General features: G+C 46.7%; 1 protein-coding gene across 2 annotated transcripts; it reads right to left on the bottom strand.

Moving 5' to 3' along the window:
• Positions 1 to 1,473: 1,473 nt before the first annotated feature.
• ZPR1 (ZPR1 zinc finger) lies at positions 1,474 to 10,450 on the bottom strand. Of its 2 annotated transcripts, none has more exons than XM_020902615.2 (14): positions 10,237 to 10,450; positions 9,893 to 10,054; positions 9,409 to 9,499; positions 8,963 to 9,033; positions 7,960 to 8,046; positions 7,691 to 7,813; positions 7,422 to 7,469; positions 7,181 to 7,247; positions 6,700 to 6,770; positions 5,907 to 5,996; positions 5,322 to 5,432; positions 4,556 to 4,642; positions 2,877 to 2,942; positions 1,474 to 2,093 (listed from the first exon to the last, which is right to left on the bottom strand). In XM_020902615.2, exons 1-14 carry the CDS (start codon positions 10,405 to 10,407, stop codon positions 1,959 to 1,961), a joined length of 1,380 nt encoding a protein of 459 aa, XP_020758274.1. In that variant the 5' UTR covers positions 10,408 to 10,450; the 3' UTR covers positions 1,474 to 1,958. The 2 variants fall into 2 exon arrangements, with proteins under 2 accessions (XP_020758274.1, XP_070329655.1); XM_070473554.1 differs by having other exon boundaries at positions 10,232 to 10,309.
• Positions 10,451 to 10,808: the final 358 nt, after the last annotated feature.

Genomic DNA, 10,808 nt, shown 5'->3' with positions numbered 1-10,808 from the left:
TGGCACACTGTGTTTAAGTAATTTTTAATATGTTTAGGAGGAGAGGAATCTGCTTTAAGGGGCTTTCAAGAGAGGAATTCAGGATTCCAAACCCAGTATAATTATGATGAAAAACATGGTAGTTTCTAACCTATGTAACTTACCCGCATTTGATATCAGTTGTCCCTAGATTTTTGCACTCTTCCCAATGAAAAGAACCTGGATCTATTGACGTTTTCAGCATGGCAAAAGAGAGAAGCTAGAGAGAATGAATTCTAACACTCAAGTTTGGGAAGATTTTTCTTCTTGAGGTTTTAAGAGCTGTACTTGAATTCTCATTTAACCCTCACATTTCTCACATGGTTTTATTACCTTTGCCTTACAGATGAGAACACTGAAGCGTGGAGAGATTAAGTTACCCAACTTCACACAGCTAGAACATATGACCCTTGGGATCAGAGACTAAAAAAAGTGGGGTGCAAGAGGTAATCCAAATTTTTTGAAAAATAAGTTAGTTTGTATATTTTACTTATCTCACCATATGCTCAATTTTTTGGTCACTGTTTTAAGGGATACATATTAGCCAATGAGGCATTATTATACTTAACAAATAAAAACACATATCTTGGGACACAGGTTCAAAAAATATACCTGATAGAACAGGTTTGAGATTACCGCCCTGAGGCCTGCACTTTAAACCACTGGAATGCTGAGTGGTCACAGCACAGGCCCAGGAAGACAAGGCTGAGTCTCTCAGGGCCTGTGAGAAGGGGGCAGTGGATTGATAGTGCCTCACTAGCTGGAAGGCCCCATGGGTCCATTCACAACACCGCCTTGGCATCTAGTCCACTTTAATGTATCTCAAGCTGAACTCCACATCCCAGCATCCTCCCTGGTGTCAGTAGGCATTGGGAAAGTCTCACAGTTCTGCTCCAGGAATGTTACCAGTAGAGTCCTCTCAACGCCATCACCTCCTGCCCATTTCTGTCTTCAGTTCCACCTCTAACCATTCTACTGACTACCAAATCTTAGCCTGACAAGACTAAGCTCAGGTCTTAAGCCTACCTCACAGGGCTCAAGGATCAAATGAATTCACAACCAGTAGCATGGCCAGAGGGGCATGGATTCAATCCCTGGTTGGCCCTTTCTCTGCAGTTCCATCTAATAAGGCAAATGCCCCGCCTTCCCTGGCACTACCCTGACCCCTTCACTGCTTGACATTCCTCCATAACATGGTGAATCATCTGACACTGTTCTGGTTGGCTTTGACAACCCCCACCCACTCTGTCAACTCTCCCCACTACACTTGAAGCTCCATGAAAGCAGAGCTTTATTTTCTTCAGTTCCATGATGTATCTGCACAAAGCAAGCATTCGAACATCTACTGAAGCAGTGAATGAGATGCCAGCTCCACTCCCTAAGTTACAGTTGCTCCACTAGAATAAATTTTCTTCAGGAGGTTGAATTCTACCAGCATATCAAACAAGGACAGAGTGAATTCAGAGGCCAGTGCCACCATTTTAATGAGAACTTCTTCACCTGTCCTAGACTCCCTCCCCTCAGAAGACTCTTTCTGTTGAAAGTCAGTATTTTATATACCAAACCCAACTCCCAAACTCCAGATGTAGATGTCTTCCACCTTCTCCCAACTCTTCAGAGTTCCAGCCCTATATGAGAGAGCACTGTGTGGAGGGAGGGTAAAGACTTGAAAGGAAAAAAGTGACAATGACATGCCCACTGGTTCATTTCTCGGTTTCTTTCCACGCCAATTCAAATCCTTCAAAGTAAGGTCAAGTAACCCAAGAGGTTTGTATTTCCATCGCAAACTGTTCAGAAAGTGTGCCCAGATCTCCGACTTAGACCAGGTGTCCTCCCTGCATGGGCAAGGCCTGGTAGGGGGGCAACTCCAGCCTTTTCCAAAAGCAATAAATAACCCCATCGTCTGAGTAGCGCTGGAGGCTGGCTGAGAACCGCCACTGCTACCGCTGGGCAGGCAGCCCTGTTTCATAGCCCTCTGTCTTCATGTCGTTGAGCCCCAGCTCCTCGTTTTGGTCAAATGTGCGCTTATAATGCTCTACCTTCATCTCAGGATCATCTTCAGGTGCATACACATTCTGCAAGGCCAAGGACAGATCATCAGTGCCTCTGCCATCCTACCATCCCCCTCCCCCTGGCAACTTCTGAATTTCCACTTTATCAAGACCTTAATGAGTTTTTATTCTTTTTTTTGCCAAGCAGCATGCAGGATCTTAGTTCCCTAACTAGGGACTGAATCCACGCCCCCTGCAATGGAAGCACAGAGTGCTAACCACTGGACCACCAGGGAATTCCCTTCATTGTTTCGAAGGGCCTTCAACACCCAACAGCTAGGCTCAGCTCGTGGGCAGTAACAGAGCTCGCATGGGCTGGGAGGGGACTGCAGGGAGGAAAACTTTCTACCTGCACCTTCTTACAAAGAAGGTAGCATACTCTAAATTGTGGAGCAATCTTAGAAAAGTTTTGCCTGATCCATAATAACTACCCAATAAATGTTAAAGTTACTATCAATCACCAGAGTATCTCCCTTGTCAGCTTAAAGTTTCCCATCCTGGCCTCTGGACGAGGCACCATGTCTCCTCGCTCTGCAGCCAGATTTGCAAAATGAAACTCCGTGTTGTACTGAGAGCTGGGACTCCAGCTAGACCAGAGGAAGGAGGAACCTGGGAGTCTCCTTTTTCCCCTCTCGACACACAGTCCCTTCCACCTCCCCCCCTCCTCATGTTCCAATTTCTGCTAAGTTTCCCTGATAAAAAGGAGTTCATTTAGAATTGAGTGTCTCAGTTTCTGGAGAAGTAATATGTATTTAAGGATGGTCAGAAAAGACATCTCTATGAAATACCAGGGAAGGTCTACTGTACCTGCAAGTAGCTGTTTCCTGCCGGATCATCCATAATAAAGTGAGCCTTCAAAATACCCTCGAGGATCTAAAGGAGACAGAATTCAGCATGATCATGTAAATCTTACATAGTTCCTTGCAGGAAAGAGCTGTGTCTGCCAGCCTAATTTACAAGCAACCTAATTTACACTGCAGAATCCCCCAAAGTTTTAAGAACTAGTGAAATGGAGGTACCTCTAGAGGTGGAGTGGAGAGGATCTAAAATAAGAATCTTTGATAGTTATAAGAAGCATCCCTATTTCCTCTCTCACCCCAAAGAGATCAACAATTGTCCTTCCTCCATCCCAAGAGCAGATAGAGGATGCTGTGGAGAAGTGAGCGCAAAGCACTATGGCCTGGGGGACACCGACCCAGTGGAGGGTAGAGCGGAAGGAATCAAGAACAGGAAGTTAAGTGAATGTAGCCTCAGTGCAAACATACCCGCCCCCAGTCCTATTCCCACACTGGGCTCTCAGAACACTGCCAGCCAAGCCTTCACCCTCAGGCCAGGAAATGGAACACGCACTGCTGGGAATCTGACCAGCCCAAGAGGAAACACTTAACAACTCAAGCATTGGAGTCACCTCAACAAAATGGCTAAGCTGAATCCCTCTCCAGTGACCCAATGTCAATAAGACTCACCCCACTCAGGTGGTTTGGTCATCTACTTTTAAATAGACATCCAATGATTACCAGATATCTAAACAAAGCCCCTAACACTGAAAGATAGAAATCAAATGGGGGGGGGGGGGAGAAAACCCTTAGGAGGAAATGGAACCTATGCAAGGAAAATTAAACATAAGAAAAAAATATTAACATTCTCAAAGAGAAAAAAATACTACATCCTTAATACAACAGGATGCTATTTAAAAAAAAAAAAAGCAGGCAGAGAAGTATTGAAAGACCAAAAAAAGCCACTTGGAAAATGTCAGTGGAAATGAAAAGCTCAATTAAAGGGCTGGAAAATTATTCTCCAACAGAAGAGCAAACACAAAGAAACAAAAAAATAGGACAAAAAAAAAAATTACAGACAACCAGACAAGTCAGTCTAACATCCAAAACATAGAGATTTCAGAGAGAACAGAGAAAAAGCAATAGAGCATTTTTTACAAGCTCCCTAGAACTGAGCCACATGACTTTCCAGATTTAAAGAACCCACCAAGTGCTTAGCAACAGTGGTTGAAAACTGAACCACACCAAAGCACATTCTGAAATTTCACATCACAGGAGACAGAAAGGTATCATAAAATAGGTCACAAACAAAAGATCAGGAAGCAGAATGCCTTCCAGCCTCTCAACAGCCAAACTGATAAACTGAAAGACATTAGCAGGAAATTGGAAGCCTTTAGAAATTCTGATAAAAAATTATTCCCACCCAGAATTCTATCCCCAGCCATTCAACTAGTACAAGAGTAGAATAAAGAAAGTCTCAGACATGCAAAATCCTAGGAATTCTACTTCCCATGCACTTTCTCATGATGCTACTGGAAAAGATGCTCTAACAAAAAAAGGGAGAAAACCAAGAAAGGAGATGGCATGGGATATTGGAAACAGAATTCCCAACATGTTAGATGTTTTTATGTGGCAAGAAGGGGTATATAGCCTCCTGTTTGTTCACTGGAACCCCAGGACCGTAAACACTGACCAACCAGATCCTCTCACCTGGTCCAACTTCTGACTAAACTCCTGCAGTTTCTCCGTCTGGCCAGGACTGGAGCTGTCACCCAGTGTGAAAGGGTTCTTGGTTACCTGCAATAAATGGCATCCAGATTGCTAAAATGCTGGCTCAGTTTGTTAGGTTTAACCATAAACCTGATGGAGGCGGGGGGCCAGGGGGGAGGGGTGGAGACCAGGGATGCCCATCGGGGAGGTTTGGTGTCTATTTATTCTACACCACCTTCTGACCTAGGCAGCCACTCCTAAGACTGTGGATTAATCTGCCAGTGATAATGGGCAACATGAAACAAAAGCTATAGAAAGGTTCTTAAATATGAACTCTAGTCCTTGTTTGAAGAAGCACAAAGTAAAGTTCAATTACAAAGACAAAATACCTAACAACTGAGAATCAATTAAATGAAATTATTCACTAAGAAACAAATATATGGGTTAAGTCAACACATACATATACATGTATGTTCAGGAGTTTCAGGTACTAAAAGGACCCTCGTCCCCCCATCTTACAGTGAAATAAATGACTTATTCAAAACCAAAAAATATCTATATCAACCCAGAGTCAGGCCTGAGATTTTCCACTCTGAACTTTCCATAAACTTAATGTCATAATCCAAAATAATGTTTAACTCAAATCAGTTTAAAAATAAAGAAACCTTGGTTATCAGCTCCAAAACCCAGGATCTTTGAGGCCTTCGAGCCCGTTCGCCCTCAGCCACACTGTGGAAGCTGCAGGCACTATCCTCAGGGGACTCACCAGTTCCCGGATGTCTTTCAGCATCCCCTCCAGTGTGGTGAACTTGCCCCCAAGGACAGCCATTCCCAGTTCAAATTCTAGCTCTGGGATTTCCACACTGCATGTCTCAGACTGCAAGGTGAGAGATCAAATTAGGCTTTACATCAGAAGCCCCTGGAGAAAGCTAACCAGAGTCCTCCTGCCAAATTAATACTACCAGTAACAATTTGGGGACAAAGTCAGCTGTCCCAGTTTTCTCTGAATCTCCAATTAAAGTCAGACTCACTCCTGAAGCCAACTTTAAAAGGGGACATTCTGAGTCATGGCTCCAAGCTGGCAGGCATCCTGTCACTATGAGTCCAGAAACAAGGGCCCTTACAGACACTAGAGGCAAAAGACTGCCAAGTCATCAGAAAGCGCTTCTGGGTCACCTTCTGAATCTGCAGTTCTGACCATCGATTAACTCTACTCAGGGATCTTCAAACCCAAGGGAGTAAGGAGGTACCTCACAACCCCAGGACTTCTCCCATGATTGGGAGAAGACAGATTTCCCCTTGACACAGAGCCATGTGTGAAAGAGAGTCACTTCCCCACGCGGGTTGTCACCTTGAGCAGATCTCTGGTCATATCTGAGGGATCGGTGATGTGGAAGGTGATCCTGGTGCCCAAGGGCTCCACAGCTCCTCCAGATTTCACCTGCACAGATGGGAACAGTGTCAGCAGCAGCAGAGGAGACGCCATCCTCACCTAGTGCAGGGAGTCTGGGGAGGGGGACGGAATAAAGGCTTGGACCTCCACTCAGGCCCACTACTGGCTACCAAGGACAGTGCTTTCTATACCCACAATGGCAGCAGTCATCCATGCCGAAACCAGGGCGAGCAGGCCAGGAGCAGAGTGCCTAGCACCAGCAGCCTGCCGAAACATACCCCAGATCGCCAAGAAACTGAATTCACCTTGAAAAAAGTGACTCGAGGTTGAAAGGGACTTTTAGTTGCATCTAATAGGTAGATTCCCTTTATAGTTTTTCTGGTTTAAGAATTTAAAATTTGTGCTTGAATACACCCAGGAAAAGATTTTACACCCAGGAAAAGAATTTACAACCCTCCAAGGCAGACCGCTCTATTTTCAGACAGACCCAGAAAGCTTTTTATTATTAAGCCAAAATCTGCCTCCCTGTACTTTCACCCTCTGAGAGGCGAGTCAAAAAAATGGGTCTCTCTCTTCCATATAACTAACTTTGAATGTCTTCAACAAGTTATGCTATTTCTAACTTTTCTCCTCTAAGCTAATTCCTAGTTGCTTCAAGAGCTCCTCACCCTAAGCAGCTTGGAAAAGGACGGAAGCCAGACAGGGGTCACCCTCAAGTTAAGCTCCTTCCCAAACGGCGGAGCCCACCCACCTCATTGGTCCGATGGCCGCAGTTCTCGCAGTTGGTAGCCATGATGATAACCTCCTTAAAGTGAGGGATTTCTGCAAGAGGGAATTAAGGAAATCTACTTCCAGGAGAGCAAGACCACCCTCTGGTAAAGAATAAACCCAAATCTCACACACACACAGATGCTGGTCCCAGAACTGCAGGAAACATATTACAAGCCTAAATCAGACAAGCCCCCAGAAGAGGGCAAGGTCACCACCCACAGTGATCCCCACTCATCAGTGTTTGACAACATGGCTCAGACCACACACAAGAGCCTAGAGACCATGGCTTAATTCTCTCTTTGAACCCAAAAGCCAAAGTGCACAGTCTCATCAAAGGCAGCATCCTCCTCATCTCTCAGAATAAAGCATATGCTTTCTTTGAAGGAAATATTTTCCAGACTGAACAGAATGTTCATGCCTGAGTCAGATGAAGAGCAACCCAATGGCCCGATGAAAGATACGAACTAGCTTCATGTTAGTCTGGGCTGGAGCATTGCATTCTGGGCAATTAGTGTTGAACTGGAGCACCTGGAACACAACATGGGGATGGAGGGTGAGCCCTCCCAGGCAGGTAAACCCTGCTCAGGCTAAAGACATGCTACTGGTGCGCTGGTGGCCGCCCGTGTTGTTGGTCAGGAAGAGACTGAACGGTGTCAGTCTCAGCCCACCACTCCTTCCTCCACAAGAGCCAATGTGACTCACTTCATTTCTGATATCTTCCTCTTCTGGCTTCTCTTCTGGCGCCTCTGCCTAAAGTAGAAGAGACGCAAATCAAATGTTGGCACATAGACCTCAGCCTCCCCTGGAGGTGAGAGAAAATGCTCTGGCTTGCTTATGTCACCTGCCACCTTGTGGGTTTAACAAGGAAGTCAGAGAGCAAAGCCCTAGTCAAGGGAAGAACAGAGCTGACGCCAAGTAATCCAGAGTGCAAGGTAATTCCAGAGCATTCTTCGCTTCTTCAATGCACTCACCTGGAGCCCCAGCATTTCCTCCTGCTGCAGAGTCCGATTATAGTGTGTGATCACCAGGGCATCATCTTTCCGGGGAGCATGTGGGTTTTCCACAAAGCTGTTTCCTGAGGGATCATCAATGATCTAACATGGGTAAAGAGAGAGCAGTTACAACAAGAAATCACATACAATCCTCCATCTAACACTGAGGCACCACGGGAAAATCTCAGACAGTCTTATTGGTCTCTCCTCCCCTAAGTTTAGGGTACCTGGAGTCCCTCAATACTCACTAATGTGAAAGGAGAGGCCACTTGCTTTAGCTCTTTCAGTTTGACAATGAATTCATCAATTCTTTCAGCCACAGCTCCTTCGTTCTCCTGACAGGAACAGAGAGTAGATCAGCCCTGGTGACAGACCTTATACCCCCATAACTTCCAACAGGAAGTCACAACCCATCTTAGTGTAACTGAGAACACACTCAGGCTTCACAATAAGAAGTAGCAAATAAGGACTTCCCTAGGGGTACAGAGGATAGGAATCCGCCTGCCAAGGCACAGGGCATGGGTTCGCTCTCTGGCCCGGGAAGATTCCCCATGCTGTGGAGCAACTGAGCTCATGCACCTAAAGCCTGTGCGCCACAACAAGAGAAATCATTGCAATGAGAAGCCTGAGCGCCACAGCCAGAGGAAGTCCACGCGCAGCACTGAAAACCCAGTGCAGCCAAAAATTAATTTTAAAAAATAAATAAATAAATGGAGCAAATAAGTTTGAAGTTTATGGTTGGTGCCAGACAAGTCTCCTTTTTTAACTCATTCAGCTACTTAGTCCAGGCATTTGTGCCAGGCAACAGACAACAGTAAATAAACGAGAACCCTTTCATGGGGCTTTATTTAAAAAAAACCAGAGACTTATCTGTCCACTTAAGAAGACAGATGACTAAATTTTTAATTTTATTATTTCCCATATATATGTATATATAAGATGTCAATATAGGTATAAGACACAATGGAGCACTCAGGAAGCACAGATAAAACCAAGGGTGTTAGGGAAGGCTCTTCAGAGCTAATAGTGCAGTGTCTGTCTGATAAGAGGCCTCAATGTACAGTGGAGGAGGGGAAGTAGAAAGGACAGTGGTACAACATATGTAACATCCAGGCAGCTATAGCATCACCATTCGCTTCCCCTCAAAGTTCTCCAACATTCAGTCGAGACAGTTCAGCCACATGGGAAGGTGAACAAGTGTACAGAAGAAATTATTCCCTGAGCTGCTGCAATGAGAAAACCCCAGCTCACCCTTCGAGTGGGCTGATCCTGCTCCAGGCCAGAGATAGCACGGCTGATCAATCCTTCAACAGTAGTCAGAGCTGGTGAGTATGAACAAAAGACAGGTCAGGCTTCGCTTTGCCATCAAGTGCCTGTATGACCCTGGGCAGTTCACTGAACCGTCTGGGCCTTGACTTCACCTATAAAATCAAGGAGGCAGGGAACAAAGTTCCATTCACCTCTAGTAAGAGTGATTATTACAGACAATTCTGTAATAAGTACGTCACAGTGTTACTGTCACTATATACTACCTTAAGCTACTTTATCTAAGCGCTCTGCTTAGGTTAAACCAATGAAGATCACAAGGATGTGGCCAAATCCATACATAAGCCACTACACCTGGCAAGAAGAGTTCTGCAAGACAGTAAGATTCAGGCCAGGCAGGAACAGCGCAAACACTCTGATCTTAAATATACCTCCTTTCTGGCTGAAGGCAGGAATTTCAAAATCCAGCTCTGGGATCCTAGTGGTGGCAGAGTCAGTCTTCACTACTTCTCTATCCATGTCCTGGGCAGAACGAAAAACCTTCAGTCCACAGAAGTCAACAATACTGGAGCGCCCAGCCCAGCTGTTTTCTTTCCTCTCCCCACTGGGGGCAGTCCAGACTGCATAGCACCTGGATGTGAACCAGCCACCCAAATGGCTAGAGTACTATTCATAACTACTGCTCATTTGATATCTTCTGATACTCCTGCTTCATTTGATACCTTACAAAGCAGGTTCACAAATCTTACCGCACCTGAGCAGATGATGGCACCAACGCCATTTTACAAAGGAGGAAACCGAGGCTTGAACCCTTAAGTGGATTTATTTGAGGTCCGACCACCTGGACGGAAGCTCCGACTCCAGTCCCCAAGCTTTCTCTAGGACACCAGGGTAACTGCCCTGGGCCCCTCTCACCTCCTGAGCCCTGACAGTCAAAGTGTAGCGCACTCCCTGGTCCTGGATCCTGCCCGCCGACTGGATCTCCGTGTTGTTCCAGCCACAGTGCTCGCAGGAAAAGGAGCTCACGATTATTTCTCTGAAGAAGGGGATCTTGGTGAGCAGGAGGCGCGTCATGCCCTGTGGAAGCAGAAAACAGTTAAGGAGAGTACCAATGAAACTCCCAACCCCCCATCTACTGAGCCCCAAGAGTGCCTCGCCTCCAGGTCCCCAGTTGGGCCAGCCTGCCAGGATCGCCGACCCCCGCTCCTCCCCGACTCTGCCCAACCCTCCAGCCGCCTGCGGCCGCTCTCTCGCCTCACATTGCGGTAGCAGTTCATGCACAGCGACTCGATCTCAGTGGGCTGTTGCTCCTCGTCTTCAGCACTGATAGGCCGGAACAAGTGCCCCGGCCCGGGATCCCGAGCCGGGGCGGGCGAGGGAGCGGCAGCCGCCGCCGGGAGCCCAGGCTCCACAGCCCCACCGGCCGACATCACCACGCGAAGATCAGGCCTCAACTTCCGGCTTTTGCGTCCCTCTCTTGGCCCACCCCTTCCTCCGGCACTTCCGCCAGCTACGCCCACACCCTCCCGCCCCGCCCCTTCTTAAAGAGGCCGCGGACGCCTCTCGGAGAACCATCCGGCCTGGTTTACCAGTTGCCGGATTATCCAGTCCTGCCTTGAGAATCAGCTATGTCCAGCCTTTGTTTCTATTTCAATTCCGGCGACACTACCTCCAAAGCGTCCTCTCAGACCCAGGGCAGTTTTATTGATCCTTTGCAATAGCTCCGTCGCACAGGGTTCTAACTGTTGGTCCACAAGTCTAACTACAAGAGCCTTGACCACAAGGGGCCTGGCCATCCATGGGTATCCCCGAGGAGGTGCACTCTGACCTG

This window comes from Odocoileus virginianus, chromosome 10 (assembly GCF_023699985.2).
Source record: "Odocoileus virginianus isolate 20LAN1187 ecotype Illinois chromosome 10, Ovbor_1.2, whole genome shotgun sequence".
In the NCBI taxonomy this organism is placed as follows: domain Eukaryota; kingdom Metazoa; phylum Chordata; class Mammalia; order Artiodactyla; family Cervidae; genus Odocoileus; species Odocoileus virginianus.
This window is presented reverse-complemented; position numbering and strand designations above follow the sequence as displayed.

Bases quoted from the DNA above. Each gene is read 5' to 3' on its own strand.
- ZPR1 (XM_020902615.2), bottom strand. From the start codon at position 10,407: ATGTCGGCCGGTGGGGCTGTGGAGCCTGGGCTCCCGGCGGCGGCTGCC. The intron at 10,055-10,236 runs GTGAGGCGAGAG...CTGCTTCCACAG, and splicing joins GCATGAACTGCTACCGCAAT to GGCATGACGCGCCTCCTGCT. The intron at 7,814-7,959 runs GTGAGTATTGAG...TACCCATGTTAG, and splicing joins TGGCCTCTCCTTTCACATTA to ATCATTGATGATCCCTCAGG.